This window comes from Scyliorhinus canicula, chromosome 5, assembly GCF_902713615.1.
Source record: "Scyliorhinus canicula chromosome 5, sScyCan1.1, whole genome shotgun sequence".
Taxonomy (NCBI): domain Eukaryota; kingdom Metazoa; phylum Chordata; class Chondrichthyes; order Carcharhiniformes; family Scyliorhinidae; genus Scyliorhinus; species Scyliorhinus canicula.
Genome location: NC_052150.1, coordinates 14,281,527 through 14,298,585, shown reverse-complemented (window position 1 = coordinate 14,298,585; position 17,059 = coordinate 14,281,527). Strand labels below are relative to the sequence as shown.

Genomic DNA, 17,059 nt, shown 5'->3' with positions numbered 1-17,059 from the left:
TCCTCGGGGGCACTGCACATCATAGAAACAAGGGTCATCCACCAAATATTTTGATTTATCAGAAGATCTGGGGCTCTGCAGTTCAGGTGCGCTCACTTTTGTGGTCAATCTTCCAGTCTGCTCTCCTGTAGAGCAAGGCTTCATGCCAGAGTACAACCTTGAAACATGTAGCCTGAAATAACACACAAGTTATTTCCATGTTCACTTCTAGCTGCTGCAACATTCGTGGTCCATGTCTGCCCTAGCACTAGATCCAAATAAGTTACTGGAAGAGTTCCCTCGATGGCTGGAGAAACTATCTGCACACCACCAAGGGAGTATCATCATAATCATCGACTCCATCGACCAGATTGAGGTATGAACAAGACTCAAGGCCCTCAACATAATTTCAGCCTCTTTTATGCTGAAGTAATGGAGAATTTCTGTATGCCCAGTTCTGGCGCTGTAATTAATAGATTTATTTAATGGTAAAAAGCCAAGTTTTGCTGAAAAAAAAGACAGTGTATGAATCATCACAGTTTGCTGACTGATTTCCTCACTAGCGGCATTTTATGCTTTTATTTTCCATGAAATTTCATGCAGTTGCTGAATTTGCACATTAATTACCAATTAAAGTTGAAAGTTAAATCTAATAATAGCATGGCTACCCTTTAAAAATTGTGATAATTGTTAATGATTGCCAATTATCCGCTCTTGCTCAGAAAATAAATACCGTATATACTCGCGTAACATGCGACTTTTGAGCACCTAATTTGAAGCCTAAATTTCGGGGGTCGCATGTTACGCGAGGTACAAAAATCGCGGGTGTGAAATGCTGGCCAAGATAAGTCACATAGCATCCAGCTGGCTTTACTAGCGTCGTTCAGCCACTTGTCGTTTCCATTCATAAAAACATGAATGGAAACGTCAAGTGGCTGAACATCTTCCCATCAGAATGCTGGAATCAAAATCTGAAGAGTAGTATTCTGATGGGAAGAGTGGATTCTGCTGTGAAAGCTGTTTGCGATTCGAACAGCTTTCCAGCTGGCTTTACTAGCGTCGTTCAGCCACTTGCCGTTTCCATTCATAAAAACATGAATGGAAACGTCAAGTGGCTGAACATCTTCCCATCAGAATACTACTCTTCAGATTTTGATTCCAGCATTCTGATGGGAAGATGTTCAGCCACTTGACGTTTCCATTCATGTTTTTATGAATGGAAACGGCAAGTGGCTGAACGACGCTAGTAAAGCCAGCTGGAAAGCTGTTCAAATCGCAAACAGCTTTCACAGCAGAAACCACACACAATGATACCATTTGGAAGTTTTAGTTTCCAAAATTAATTTTCAAAAAAGTGACTCACTCACATGATACATGAGGTATACCATAAAATCATGTTTTGGGGACGAAAATTTAGGGGTCGCATGATACGCGAGATCGAATGATACGCGAGTATATACGGTAGTTGTAATTGCGGAATATTGGTCCTCCAGGTTGGGTTTTGCTTTAAAAACGCCAGATTTGTTTCTCTTACTCGAACAGAAAATGCTGTGAAAACTCAGCAGGTCTGGCAACATCTGTGCAGAAAGAAAATAGGTTAACATTTTGAGTCCGTATGACTTCTCCTCAGACTTTTCTTCTCCAAATTTATTTTCCAGCTTTTGCTGTTTTTGTTTCAGATTCACGAATCTGGAGTATTTTGCATTTATTATGTTCCTTTCTGGACCTTTTTTCATTCGGTCTTAGTCTGATCTCTCTTTCCTTCCCTTTATTTCACTCTTTGTATCTGTTTCGGCATTAAATTCAACCACTCAAATTCCTTCTCTGTCCTTCTATTTATTTCTCAAAAGGAGATGCACTATTTGCTTTGTTGTTCATCAAGGTCCCAAATGCACTGTGTCCCTCACTGCATCGTTATCAGCTTGCACTTCCTGCTACACTCGGAGTGTGTGTGTGTGTGTGTGTGTGTTGGGGGTTGGGGGGGGAGGAGGGAGGAATGTTAAAATCTAAACATGCACGAATAACTCTGTGAATGGATACAATGGCTCGCTTCAGTAAAATCTGACCGAATATAGCGCTGCGTGTGTGTCAGTGATCTTTGTGGTGCCTTCTTAGTACATTATTACTTCAAAACAATAATTGTGAACATTCTTCACCTTTCCTCCTTTTCGTTTTCCTTGCTTGTTCCAACGCGAAGCCCCACGCCACCTCCACCGGACCATCTGTCACTTCTTAAGTTTTGCTTTCACAGATCACTGACCTTTGTTATCTTTATGCCGCTATCAGCACCTCCTTCAGTCCTTAATGCTGCCTTTAACTTTCCCTTTGGCTTGTGTTCATGATGTGGAGATGCCGGCGTTGGACTGGGGTGAGCACAGTAAGAAGTCTTACAACACCAGGTTAAATGACATCTTTATCAATCTCTCCTTAGCTCTAACCTATCCCTAACCTGTTCTGCTCTACCCCCTCCCAACTGTATAATCCACCACATCTCTCCCCCACTCTTCAACTCTGAAGAAGAGTCACACGGACTGGAAACATTAACTCTGTTTTCTTTCTCCCAGGTGCTGCCAGACCTGCTGAATTTACCCAGCATTTTCTTTTTTTAGGGTGTCACCCACAATTTATTTTGTGCATTAATCTGTTTGGCATTTTCTGGTGTAGGACATACCCTACCGTAAAATGGTACACACCGTCATTGACCTTTTTTAAACCAGACCAATCTTACAGTTAGGTTTGAGCTAAGGATTATGCTCTTGGTACGTTGTGAAACAGTGCTTTATCAATTGTAAAACCATCGTCGCATTTGTGTGCTTCTAGCAAGCTGAACGGCATATGAATTGGCTGATTGATCCATTGCCTGTTAACGTGAGGGTAATAGTTTCTGTAAATGTGGAAACCTGTCCTCAGGCATGGAGGTTAGTAACTGAATGTTTAGCAAGTGTCTGTCTTTTTTTCCCAAATTATAATTTGTAATACTGATTTTATTAAAATCTAGTAATTAAACATTACCAACTTTATTTTTGCATTTTATATTTGATGAACTGTTTTCTGTGGACTAACTAGTTAATCCTAATATCTCATGAGTCATCCTAGCTAATAAGAATAATAATCTTTATTGTCACAAGTAGGCTTACATTAACATTGCAATGAAGTTAATGTGAAAAGTCCCTAGTCGCCACACTCCGGCGCCTGTTCGGGTACACGGAAGGTGAATTCAGAATGTTCAATTCACCTAACAGCACATCTTTCGGGACTTGTGGGAGGAAACTGGTGCACCTGGAGAAAACCTACGCAGACATAGGGAGAACTTGCAGACTCCACACAGAGTGACCCAAGCCAGGAATCGAACCTGGGTCCCTGGCGCTGTGAAGCAACAGTGCGAACCACTGTAACGCCAGACAGCCCATTTCCAACCTATAAATCCTATCCTCAATTTTAATACTAAATGTGAAGGTTTAACGGAGTTACTTGTTTCCGATATTGAGGCTATCAACTTGGCTTCCTCTTCTAAACCCTGCCCTCTACTCTTCCAACTTGGCTTCCATTAGCTGCAACCCATAGCTTCCCTTCAGTGGAAACCACCATTCCTTCAACACTTGCCACTTGTAACTACCTCTCCTCGGTCGTATGTTTGCAGATGTTGTCGATGTTTTCTGAACCTCTTGACACACTCCACCCCATTAAAGGTGTCATCATTACCCCTTCACCAAAAAAACCCACCTTCAATTCCTGCACTCCCTCTAACTACGGCCTTATTTCCAGCTTGACATTCTTTGGGATCCTTGAACACATTGTCGTTGGTCAAATATGTGCTTATCTATCTCATCATTTCCTGTTGGAGTCCTCCCAGATCCAGCTCCCAACCCTCCCAGAGAATCCTCAAAATCCTGTCTTGCCACTATCGTCATGGTTTGCTATATTGTACTTCTTCAACTCCCTCCTTAATTTGACTGTGTCAACCATCTGGTTTTCTCTATTGATTCCCTCTACCACGCACCTCAATGTCACTGCCCACCTGTGACTTTAGCTACAAATTAAAATTATGAAAAGTTTTGGTGGAGTAGATGTAGAGACGATGTTTCCACTTGAAGAGCAAAGGTAGAGGCTATTGATGTAAGATAGTCACCAACCAATCCAATGGGGAATTGAGAAGAAGCCTCTTTACCCAGAGAGTGGGTGAGAATGTGAAACGCACAACCACAGGGTCAAGGTGAATAGTGTCGATGCATTTAAGAGGACACTGGAGAAACATCTGATGGAAAAATAAATAGGGGGGTCATAGATGAGAGGAGGCTCAAGTGGAGCTTAAAATATTGGCATAGACTAGTAATATGAGGTTATTGTAAAAGATCTGGTGAGAGAGTATGATATTTGGTACTGTGCATCAGAAGATTAATTAGAACGATTTATGCAACTAGTAATTTCCTTTCAATCAGATTATGGCCAACACTACATCTTGATCCACTGAACCCAAAGGATGTCAAGACTTTGATTAATGTGGAATGCTGCAACGCTGATGTGAAGCTGACTAGAGAACAGGTTTGTTTTCCAATGTAGCCAAGCTTTTGTGTCCAGAATGCTTTTCCTTGCACCATGAAGTTAAGAAAAAATAAATCTTAAATGAAATATGGGGCTGGATTCTCCAAAAATGGGGCTATGTCCCCACGCCGACGTAAAGATGCTGGCGTTTTACTCTTGACTTTCCTTAAAAAAGTCAAGAGCGATTCACTTACCTGCTGGGGGCTAGCAGGACCCCGGAGTGCTTCTCGCAGCTCTGGCTGTGGATATGGGCCCTCGCATTTCCGGTCGGGAGTCCACGCATGCGCACGGCATGGACAATTTAGGATCCCGCCCCCCCCGTGATGGCGCGCCCGCAGATCCGAGCCGCCCAATCGCTGCCCCGGCCGCCCATGAGGACCCCCCTCGTGCTCGATCCCCCCGACCCCATCAGGGCTGAATCCGCAGCCTCCAGCCAAGGTTCCCGACCGGCAACACGTGGTTAGACCCATGCCATCGGGAACTCGGCCAGTATTGCCCGGAGAATCGCTGGGGGGGGGGGGGGCCTCTGTCAATGGCCCTTCAGCCTCGCCGTGTAATCCGCGCGCAAGCGATTCTCTGGGCATGATTCCTGCGTGAACATCAATTCTCCGCCCGCGCGCCAAACGAGATTTCGGCCCGGGGCTGCCGAGACTAGCGGAGTGTTGAAGGCCAGGCCAGAGCAATGTGCAGTGTAACCTCAGCTGGAGGTCAGCCTCAAAATATAGGAGCAGGAGTGTTTTTATACTTGTGTCAAGTTAATACTTGTGTCAAGTCAGCAACTCGAGTTTGACATTTAACAGAGTTTGGTGCCGGTGCGACATAAGTCATCACATCTGTATTTTAAAATCAAATGTACCGGAATTTGATGGATGGGATATCCTCACTGTCTAGAGAGTTTAATCCTTGTATCCAGCAGCAATGTGGTTTGTTGGAAAATTGAGTTTTTTGAGCGGATTGATTTCTGCTTGAAGGGCATTTAAACTCTTCAAGTCTCATCAGGGAGGCTACGAACAATGACGGGAAGCCAGTCTTTCATTCGTGATGGTCAGAACATCATGACTAGACCCTTGGTACTCTCCCCATAGCCACACAATTTCCTTAGAGAGATTAAAACAGAGCCAAAAGGGGGAGGAAGATCCTCTCTGAATTCCTTGGGCAATCCAAGTCAATCTAGGAGATTGGTCTGACCATACAGGCGCACGATATCTGTTAGTCCACTATCCATATGATGCAATGTCTGCCCGGGCCAGGAACCAGTCCAGCTCACCTCTTATTGAAGGCATGTAACAAATCAGCACACACACAACAGCAGCGGGCAACACATTAATCCCTCAGGACTGAGAAGAAATGCCTAGCACCTGGCCTCTTCCTACCTGCACAGAGTTTAAACACAAACCCCCGATCCTTCAAACTGAAATAATCTCTCAATGGGGTTGCAGTCACTGACATTATGTGATCTGCCTCCAAATCAGGTCAACTCTAAGTCTAAAATAAAAGAAAATTGCTGCAGACACTGGGGATCTGAAATACAAACCAAGTGCTGTAAAACTCTGGCAGCATCTGTGGAGAGAGAAACCAAGTTAACATATTGAGTCCCATATCGAAGTCCATCTCTAAGTCTATGCTGCTCTGAAGTAAATTGACCTAGGGTTTTTCAGCTTGTCTGAGAAACTGAGGCTCCTTAAGCTGGGAATCAATTTTCTGGCACCCGTCTGAGCCACTGAGTTGTTTCTGGATTGTACTGTCTAGAACGTGGTTACCAAAGCAGCAGTATTGGACAATTCAGAACACAGCGATAGTGGATACGTGAGAAGTAGGTGACTCCTTCGTAGGGGCAATAGCAGGAAACCGGAGTTACTGGTAATGCGAATAGAGTTGCTGGAATTGTCCAATAAATTCATAGACGTGGATTTTTATAGGTTTTATAGGAGTGGGACGGTGGTGGTCGGAAGGTGATGGGGAGTGCGTGGGAAGGGTGTAGTGGACAGAATACCTGGATGGATCAGGGATATAGAGGTCCTACCAGTCTTAATGCCACCATCTCATTTAAATAATACACCCAGAAGTCTGTCCAACATCTGGCCAGCTGCATAACCTGGCTGGAAAGTGGAAGCAGGAGGTTGGCTGAAAGATGGAGAAACATGGGCCTGCTATAAACACACACTATCCTCTGGTGGAGGAGCTGAAGACAAATTTAATGACAAACATGTATCAGCAATTTGACATCATTCTCAATATCCATATTTGTAAAACAAAATAACAACAGAAGGCATGACTTTAAAATATGGAATGAATTACATCTGAGGGACCTGGTCCAGTTAACCCACAGAGTCCATCTCTTCATCTGCAGACTACTCTTGATCTTGAATCCTCGGGTGTACTGCCATGGGCTAACGATCAGGCTGAAAAAAAGGGAGGAGAATGTGAAACATTTGGTGGAGAGGTGAACAGGAAAGCTTGATGTTTTATGTACCTTAATGCTTCCCCCCCAACCCGCCCAAAAATACCTTATTTTTGAGTCTGGAGCTTCCCTAATCTTTCCTCATAACCCACTTCGACTGGGGATCAATCTTTTACTTCTCTTTGCACCTTTCAGTATCTTTTTTTTAATGGTGTGGCAATAGAACAGACACCATAGTCCAAATATGACCCGATTGTGCATTGCAACCCAGTTCCTGCCACTTTTCTTTCTGTTTGTCCCTTTTGGTGAATGTTATAAAGATCCCCCGGCACCATTGTGAAAAAGAGCAGGGGATTTATTCCCAGAGCCCTGGCCAACATTTATCCCTCAATCGACATCACTAAAATCAGATTATCTGCTCATTGCCACATTGCTGTTTGTGGGAGCTGGCTGTGTGCAAATTGGCTGCCACTTATCCAACATTCCAATCACTTCATTGGCTGTCAAATGCTTTGGGATGTCCTGTTGATGTGAAAGGAGCCAAATAAATGCAAGTCCTCCTTTCGTTAACACTTTTCACAACAGTAGGCCTATCTGCACTGCCCAACTCTTGGAAACATGTGGCAGTAGTCACGCACCATTGCTTGCTTAAACCTTCCACATCCTTGTGCAACAAAGACTTTGATCGAATAGATTGACTCCTTCCTTTCTCCATTCCAGATTTCTGCCTGGCTGCATACCGAAATTAGGAGGAACCACTGCTGTTTACCACACTAACCTCAAATTGCTGCTCAGAATTCCAACTCTGACGACTTAACTAAATGGATAATTTTCAAGTCAAAAGTAGCTCGAAACTTTGTTTTAGTTAGAAACGTTTGCTTGGAATTCTCCAATTCTCCAAAGGTTTGGTCCCTGGTCTCGGCAGAGTCAAATGCTTTCAGTCAGAGCAGTGTTGTGAGCACTGCTCATTGCTGCAGTTTGTGTTTGTCGGAGCATTGAGGGCGCGATTGGACTCGACAGGACATCCATTCTGCTCAAATACCTGACAGTTGTTGTCTCGGGTTGCATGTGCACTTGGTTGCGGTAGCCCCTGATGAACCGTGCGTTTTGGGGAGGAATAGATAAAATATTGGTGAGGAAATTAAATGCTTGCTGACTTGTGTTTGAATACCATTAATGAATTGTAGGAAAAGAAGCTGGAAAAACATTGTAGATCTGCGACAACATGTAATGCACTATATGTTACACTTCTGGGCAAAATGATCACAAGGTAAGAGGCATTATTTGTGTGTTTATATGTTGTGGGTTTTTTTTTTGTGTTTGTTCTGGAAAGCGATTTGAATTTTCACGTGCTTTTGAATGAGTGGGAAATTCTCCTGCAACCATTTTTAAATTGAGAAGTTATTCTAAACTTACAGAGCACTTTGGTTGGCGTACTGGGGACAGAGTCCATTATGGAGGAAAAGGAGATAGGGGCACAAGATAAGTTGCAAAAAAAGAATCACTCGAATAATGTCAGAACTCAGAGGTTACACTTATTGGGCAAGATTGGACAGGCTGGGTGGGTGACCTGATGGAGCTCTTCAAGACTATGAAAGGGTTTGATAGGGCAGATGTAGGGAAGAGGTTTCCGCTTGTGGCCAAAATCAGAACTAGTGCACAGATATAGGACGGCAAGTAATAATAATCTTTATTAGTGTCACAAGTAGGCTTACATTAACACTGCAATAATGAAGTTACTGTGAAAATCCCCTAGTTGCCACACACTGCAGCACCTGTTCGGGTGCACAGAGGGAGAATTCAGAATGTCCAATTCACCTCACAAGCACGGACTTATGGGAGGAAACTGGAACACCCGAAGGAAACCCACGCAGACACGGGGAGAACGTGACCCAAGCCAGGAATCAACATACAGTGACCCAAGCCCGGAATCGAACCTGAGACTCTGTGAAGCAACAGTGCTAACCACTGTGTCGCCCAATGTAATAAATCAAAATGAGAATTCAGGAGAAACTGGCCCACCCAGAGACTGGTTAGAATATAGAACGTGCCACCACAGGGAGCAGTTGATGCACTCAAGGGGAGGTTAGGTCAGCACAAAAGAGAATGGGATAGAAGGCAGTGCTGGTGTGGGTTAGATGAAAAATGTGGTGGAAGGAGACTTGTGGAAGGAGGCTTGTGGAATCATATGGCCTGTTTCTGTACTTTAAATAATTTGCAAATGTAGGCAGGGCTTTTAGTTTTAATTTTCGTCACGTATTGCTTCTTACTCATCAATGTGAGCTTTGTTCTATGTCTTGTTCGCCCTATGTGATGTAGTATGGACATTACAGCCAGGTTTGTTTGGTCAGCTGCAAAGGAATGGTGTCCACCTCTCATCACACATAGCTGCCCACAGAAACTTTGTGGACTTTTGAGTGGCAACTTACATTCATTAGTTATCTCTCTCAGTGTAATTCCCTCTACAGGTGATCTGTGGCTTATGTGGGCAGGATGGGCATTGATGTGTCTCCTCAAAAATCAGATTGAAGAGTCCTCACTAAGATCTGGGGCCAAATCTTCCTGTCTCCAGTTCATTAGAGTTCAGCGTATTCTTGAGAGGTGTATTGGGGTACTGGAAGCCCTAATGTGTCCAGTTGTCAATTCCTCTGTTCCTCGGCACCCTCCGCTAATGTCTCTGACTCTGAATTAGAGGCGGAGACTTAGAACATAGAACATAGAACAGTACAGCACAGAACAGGCCCTTCGGCCCTCAATGTTGTGCCGAGCCATGATCACCCTACTCAAACCCACGTATCCACCCTATACCCGTAACCCAACAACCCCCCCAACCTTACTTTTATTAGGACACTACGGGCAATTTAGCATGGCCAATCCACCTAACCCGCACATCTTTGGACTGTCCTGCGGGAACTGTCCTGCGGGACTTAACTAAATAGTTACCCAGAAGGGTTTAGGGAGATTAAAACCTAGTCTAACATCTAGGTAACTCCACAACAATCACTCATTCTCACTGTCTGACTACATGCCTGATCCCCAACTATCCCACTCCTGACCTGAACTGAACCCGCTCCGCCCCCAACTCAACCAGACTGATCCGACTACCTCCGCCTGACTACTCTCCTGACCAGACTCGATCAGCCCCAGCCTCCCCCCTGACTACCCAACTCACCCAGACTACCTCTTATTTTTTTCCCAGTTCAGGAAAAGCTCAACGTATTTTGATGCTGAAACAGTGCTGATACTGACCTTTAACTGTGTTTGTCTTTGTTCAGTGTCAAAGGCCTGGGAGATATCGACGATATTCTGCAGCAATGTTTTCAGTGTCAGGATACGGTATCTTTGTACAGGCTTGTGCTACAATCTGTTCACCGATCTCTGCCTACTGAGGAGGACAGACAGCTGATGAGAGAGGTGAGAAAATATACAGGAGTTTTTAGCAATAGTTAGCAGATTTTAATTCAGAGAAGAGAATAAATGTAAAGTTTGATCGCTGCAAGTTAAAGAAAATATAGTTACACGAGGAAAAAGCAAGGTATTAGATTAAAATAGAAACAATAAACCACACATCGAAATAGTAGCTGAAACAAATTTTCCGAATAAAATGGCAATTTTTTTTCTTGAATTTATGGAGAACCATAATATGTTATTAATAGGGCTGCATATATTTAATAACTGTGTAATTCTCTTTTCGAATACTTTTGGAATGTTATTAGCTAAAATGTGTTAAGTGATGGCAGGTGGGCAATGAAGATGTATTTGAAATCCACTATGGGGACCCCTTCGATTATGTTTTGTCAGACAGTTTTTTCAGATCCACTGTCACAATTTGTGAACCTGCATCCAAAAACACATTGCGGCGATCGACATAAAAGGATTAAATGTAATTGCCCCCAGAAACTGGTTTGCTTGTTAGAGTCCCTTGCTATGCAATGTAGCCAGAAGCTTCCCAGGGTACAAAGAATGATGAGTTGGCCACGAAACACCTTGTGATGCCCTAATATGAGCCCACTTGCCTTGTAGTTAAATTTGCAATTTTAATGTTTTCAAAAAGCCATTGCACGCAAGTTTGGCAAGCTCCATAGATTTTTAACGCTTATGCCATCTTATTTTATAATTACTATTTTTTTCATTTTTCCATTTAAGGGGCAATTTAGCCTATTCACCTACCCTGTACATTTTTGGGTTGTGGGGCCGAGACTCACGCAGACATGGGGAGAATGTGCAAATTCCACACGGACAGTGACCTGGGACTGTGATTGAATCTGGGTCCTCTGTGCTGTGAGGCAGCAGCTAACCACTGTGCCACCGTGCCACCCTGCTTATGCCATTTTAAAGTTACAATTTAGGTTTTTTTTGTTTTTAATAAATTTAGGGAACTCAATTCATTTTTTTCCAATTAAGGGGCAATTTAGCGTGGCCTATCCACCTACACTGCACATCTTTTGGGTCGTGGGGCGAAACTCATGCAAATACGGGGAGAATGTCAAACTCCACACAGACAGTGACCCAGAGCCTGGATCCAACCTGGGATTTCTGCGCCGTGAGGCAGCAGAGTTTCTTGAGATGTGCAAATAGAGCATTATTAACAACAAATATCATAAATGGCTGACTTCTAGGGCAGCACGATGGCACAGTGGGTTCGCACTGTGGCCTCATGGCGCCGCGATCCCAGATTCGATCCCGGCTCTGGGTCACTGTCCGTGTGGAGTTTGCACTTTCTCCCCGTGTTTGCATGGGTTTCGGCCCCATAACCCAAAGATGTGCAGGCTCGGTGGATTGGCCATGCTAAATTGCCCCTTAATTGGAAAAAATGAATTGGGTACTCTAAATTTTTTTTTAAAAATGGCTGACTTCTTTTGTTTCTGGTAATGGTTTTGGATTTGCTTTTAACCCTATCCACCTCAATAATACATATCCGCTGGTCTGATTTAGGATGCCAAAGCTGCAATTTTTAAGCCTGCATTTCTTGAAGGCAAAAATATATTGTTGATTTGGAAATATTTTTGGAGGAGGGAAGGAAGTGTGAATCTGGTGTCTTATATTCTCTTAACTCAATTACAACCCATTCAAATGTTTGCATTATTTAAAATGATTATGCTAAGTATTTCTTTCTTTGTTTAGGAAAATGCAAACCCAAAGCTTGTGAATGTTTGCTCATGAGCGTGACGAAGTTGCATGAGTTAGAATGAGTTGTTGGAATTACATATTTAAGTTTAAAAAAAAACTACTGTATTTAAATTATATTAAACCAGGTGGATTTTACTAAATGAGATTTAGTAAAAAGAAGTAAAAGCTTCTTGTGTTCTAAATTTATATGCGTCTGTATTGTCTAACGTCTTTTATTCCCTTTCAGATTCTCTGTTTAGTCCATGTGAGTCACAATGGTGTGAGTGAAGGTGAACTGTTGGAGATTTGCCCAGCGCTTTCTTGGTCTGTGTTAGCCTCTCTCCTTTATAACTTGCAGTGCACATGCGTGATAGCATACAGCTGTGGACTGCTGAAGTTTCAGCATCTTCAGGTAAGGTTGCTTATTTTCAAATTGCATGAATCTACCTTTTCCTCGCGGTTAAGGCACGCAAAGACTTAGCTATACCGGTTTGTACAACATTGAATAAGCACTTCCTCATTAGGAGAGCCCACAATTGACAAAACCAACCAATGGGTTTCTGGCCGCGCTCATATCTTACAACATATTTGACAATAGCTGATGAACTTGTAAATAAACAGCTGATTTGCAGTAAATATCCTTAGTTATCAGTACATGGAATAATCCTTTGTTGGGTATGAAATTATTTGAATTTATGCCGAGCTGTTCACAATCTTAGGATATCCCAAATTGGCGCACAGGCCAATTAAGTTATTGTTGTAACATAACAAAACATGACAGCCAAGAGTGTAGGGCTGGTTTAGCTCAGTGGGCTAGACATCTGGTTTGTAACGCCGAAGAAGGCCAACAGCACGGGTTCAATTCCCCTTCCGGCTTACCCAAACAGGCGCCGGAATGTGCCGATTAGGGGCTTTTCACAGTAACTTCGTTGAAGCCTACTTGTGACAATCAGTGATGATGATGATTATTATTAGTTTGTGCACAGCAAGATCCCACAAACATATAATGAGATGAATGACCAATTAAACAGTTTTTCTTTAGTGATTTGTTTAAGGGACGTACATTGGCCGCGGAACCAGGTGCCCCCCCCCCCCGGCCACTATTCTTTGAATGGTTCCAGGGGATATTTTAAGATATTGGGCAGCACGTTGGCACAGCGATTAGCACTGCTGCCTCACAGCTTCAGGGTCTCAGGCTCGGGTGACTGTCAGTGTGGAGTTTCCACTTTCTCCTCATGTCTGCGTGGGTTTCCTCTGGGTGCTCCGGTTTCCTCCCACAATCCAAAGTTGTGCAGGTTAGGTGGATTGGCCATGCTAAATTGCCCCTTAGTGTCTAAAAGGTTAGGTGGGGTTATTGGATTTCGGGGATAGGGTGGAGGCTTGGGCTTAGGTGGGGTGCACTTTCCGGGGGCCAGTGCAGACTCCTTAGGCCGGATGGTCGCCTTCTGCACTGTAAATTCTATGATCTATCTATGATAAGTTCATCTGCGAAGGTTGACAGAACCTAAATTTAATGCAAAAGATGGCCCCTCCAACAGTGCAGTGCTTCCTCAATACTATCCTGGTCTGTTAGCCGAGATTATGTGCTCGAGTCTCTGGAGTGGGGTTTGAATCCACGATCTGAGTGGGAAGTGAGAGTGCTACCACTGAGTCAACACTGATTGCAAAATGGCTCCTTTCTCTACGTGTTCACCCTGTTGTTTGAGGGTTATGCACCTCATGTTATTGCAGTAACTTACATTATGGGTAAAGCTCTCATAAAATAATATATATTTTATGTTTAATGTTTATGATCTTATTTCAAGGCTTGGGAAGCAGTGAGATTGCAGTATATGGAGAAAGAAGAAAAGGATACCATCACTCAGTACAGAGAAAAACTTGTGCAATATTTTTCACAACAAATTAGGTATTTATTAGTCCTACAGGTAATTGCCAGTACATCTAGTGATTCAACTCGGAGTTTATTTAAATTTCTTCCTTTGCTATTTAAAAAAAAACTTTCTTCTGTCATTAAGTGCCTCCAAAAGAGGGGATGGGTAGGCGACTTTGTTCAATTCCTGAACCAATCTTCCTTGTAACCAAATGCTGGACGATGTAAGATGTAGTCATTCACTGTCTTATTTTTCCACGCTCCTTGTAGAGACGCACTAAGCTTGACTAAGTAACCACCGCTCCAAATGTAGTGTGATTGCAACCCTGACACATAGAACCACAGATATGAATCTTTGTATACTAAACTGCTCCACTGTGATAAATGTATATAATTAATATTATTATAAATCTTGTAGATAATAGATTGTAGCAGAATGGATTGTTAAATTAGTTAATTGCGTATTTCCATTTGATAGCTGCTTAGAATATATTTTATTCTTTGTGATGGACTGGCACATATGATTTAGGTTAACCTGTGTTTTTTCAGTCAGGGCAGAGTAACCTGGCGTGGTGCTGATGAACTTCCCTGGCTCTTCCAACAACAGGGAGACAAACAGAAACTGCACAACTGCCTCCTAAACCTCTTTGTCTCTCAGAACCTGTACAAGAGGTAGGAAACTGGACTACTCTATCATCCCCCCCACCCTTTTCAAAATAGTTTGAACCTTATTTGGGGCAATCTCTTTAAGACCAGAGTTGCAAAGTCAAGTCTTAATGGTTTGGACCTTTTGGAAATGGGACCCAGTTGGGACGCCCGCCACTCGTGAGGATGTCTTGATTTTAAAATTCCTAGGTTTAAGATCTACTCTGAAGTAGATTTCTTACGAGCGAATGCAGCAATGTAGTCAGATGAAATTCCTTTGCCCTCTTTTAAAAAAAAATAAATTTAGAGTGCACAATTCATTTTTTCCAATTAAGGGGCAATTTAGCGTGGCCAATCCACCTAGCCTGCACATCTTTGGGTTGTGGGGGCGAAATCCACGCAAATACAGGGAGAATGTGCAAACTCCACACGGACAGTGACCCAGAGCCGGGATCGAACCTGGGACCTCGGCGCCGTGAGGCAGCAATGCTAACCACTGCGGCACCGTGCTGCCCACCTTTGTCCTCTTTTTAACAGGTTTTCATTTAAATTGGCTAATGCCCTTGATAACATTTTAAATGCATGATATTGCCAGAAACGTGAGTCAAGTCTGTTCTGATTTTTGTTGATGGCCCCTTTAATTTAGGATAGAAAACCTAAAGAATTAACCAAGTCTCTTCTAACTGACATGCATTGAAAAATGTATAATTTTTGGTTAGTGGATAAAAAGCTTGACAGGGGAACAAATGTGATTTCAAATATAAACAGACTTTGTGACTGGTTCAGTTGTGGTAGTTACAGCCTGCTATTTTTTTTTCTAATTAGTATGGCAACTATGACATTTCTAACAACCTCAACAATTGTTCGAAAGGTATTAAAAAGAAGCAGAAGCAGATGGGAATAAATCAGACTGTTTGTAGAAGGACAAGATAAACGAGCCGTTAGTAAAGATAGAAGATGATTTATTGACACATTATTGTGCATAAATCATGGCTAATTTATTTTTAGGTGGAAATGTAATGGAATTATAGATATGTGTTACATATGCATCATTTGTTTAATAAATTTGTTTGTTTAAACAAGGAATGGTATGCAATTATGATTATTGCTTATTAAGAACTGACGGGTGGTTCCGTGGAGGCACAAGAACAAGATCTGTAGGTTAAAATTAAATCATTCACAGGCTCTTGGTCATCCCAGCCACAAATGACTGAAAGTTTACCTAGATAAGCTAAGGTGTTACTGAAGGCATAGGTAGTCGGGGCTCAATGTTACAAATGTGAGGTTTGTGATACTGTTTGTGTTTTTGGAATGTCTGTTTACTTTATGGTAAAATGGAGGAATGAGGGGGGGAGGGGGGCATGTGACCTGTTCTGCATTCTGCTGGTGACCAGCCTGGGTGGCATGGTTGGTAAAGATTAAAGGGCGGGGGGGGGGGGGGGCAGGTTGTATTACTGGGAAGCAGATGCAAGGTGTTTAAGCCTGTGAACAAGGACCATGTTGATGAGGGATAGACTATTAGTCTCCAAAGACCCAGGAAGTTGTTAGTAATGTCAGGTTTTATAAACAATTGTAGTTTAAACTGACTATTTTGTTTAAAGATAGAATTAAATTGTGATTTTAATGGATAGTTAATTAGCATTTCTACCTGACTACAAGGCCTGTGTGATTCACGGTACCATGGAGGTATGCTTTAAGAGGGAGGGAGTCCATAGGAAGCTATTGTAGAAACAGCCTCCGGGATGTTTTCTTAAAAATCAATAAACCTCATAGACATTGTCAGTCTGCAAGGATCCGAGAGAGTGAGAGCGCGCAGAGGGATAAATACAGCAAGTCTCTATGGTTCACCGTGCAAAAAGGTAAGTGAAAGCTGATGCTTAGATTGAAGATACTGCGTTTGTGAGCGTTTAAACAAAACTGGAAGATTTGCCTAGCTTTAGAGGGAGAAAGTCCATTCGGGCAGTAGGCGGCTACCCGGCTAAGAAAGAAGGAAAAGAAAGGAAACAAGTTCTTGGGAGCCAAGAATCATTTTGACGTGAGAATACAGTTTCCACTTGAGGAATTTGTGGAGAGAGAAAATAGAGTTAATGTTTCGAGCCTGTATGACTCTTCAGAGTTAAAGAGCGGGATATCGGTGTTGCCAATTATAAATCCTTAACTAGCCACAGCATGGCTTTGGTGACATCGCTTTAGCCACATTTTACAGTCGTTAGCACTCCCACCTCACAATGTCAGAGACCCAGATTCGATTCCAGCCTTGGGTGACTGTCTGTGTAGAGTTTGCATGTTCTCCCTGTGTCTACGTGGGTTTCCTCTGAGCGCTCCTCTTTCCTCTCACAATCCAAAAATGTGCAGATTAGGTGGACTGGCCATGATCAATGTATGGGGTTATGGGGATAGGGCAGGAGAGTGGGCCTAGGTAGAGTGCTCTTTTGGAGGGTTGTAGGGCCAAATGGCCTCTTTCTACACTGTAGGGATTCTGTGTATTGATTTTAATAGATAACTCCTCAGTC

General features: G+C 42.9%; 1 protein-coding gene across 2 annotated transcripts in view; it reads left to right on the top strand.

Annotated features, from left to right (window-relative positions):
- The window catches only part of nphp3 (nephronophthisis 3), a 67,289-nt gene that overhangs the window by 34,833 nt on the left and 15,397 nt on the right, over nucleotides 1–17,059 (top strand). For both annotated transcript variants that reach the window (XR_005460605.1, XM_038796616.1), the window contains exons 13-20: nucleotides 212–355; nucleotides 2,800–2,897; nucleotides 4,419–4,521; nucleotides 8,110–8,192; nucleotides 10,198–10,336; nucleotides 12,279–12,443; nucleotides 13,837–13,937; nucleotides 14,451–14,573. Coding sequence is in view for 1 of the 2 variants with exons in the window: in XM_038796616.1 (XP_038652544.1) it covers nucleotides 212–355; nucleotides 2,800–2,897; nucleotides 4,419–4,521; nucleotides 8,110–8,192; nucleotides 10,198–10,336; nucleotides 12,279–12,443; nucleotides 13,837–13,937; nucleotides 14,451–14,573 (956 nt within the window). In the remaining variant the exon portion in view is untranslated. The remainder of the gene's footprint in view (nucleotides 1–211; nucleotides 356–2,799; nucleotides 2,898–4,418; nucleotides 4,522–8,109; nucleotides 8,193–10,197; nucleotides 10,337–12,278; nucleotides 12,444–13,836; nucleotides 13,938–14,450; nucleotides 14,574–17,059) is intronic.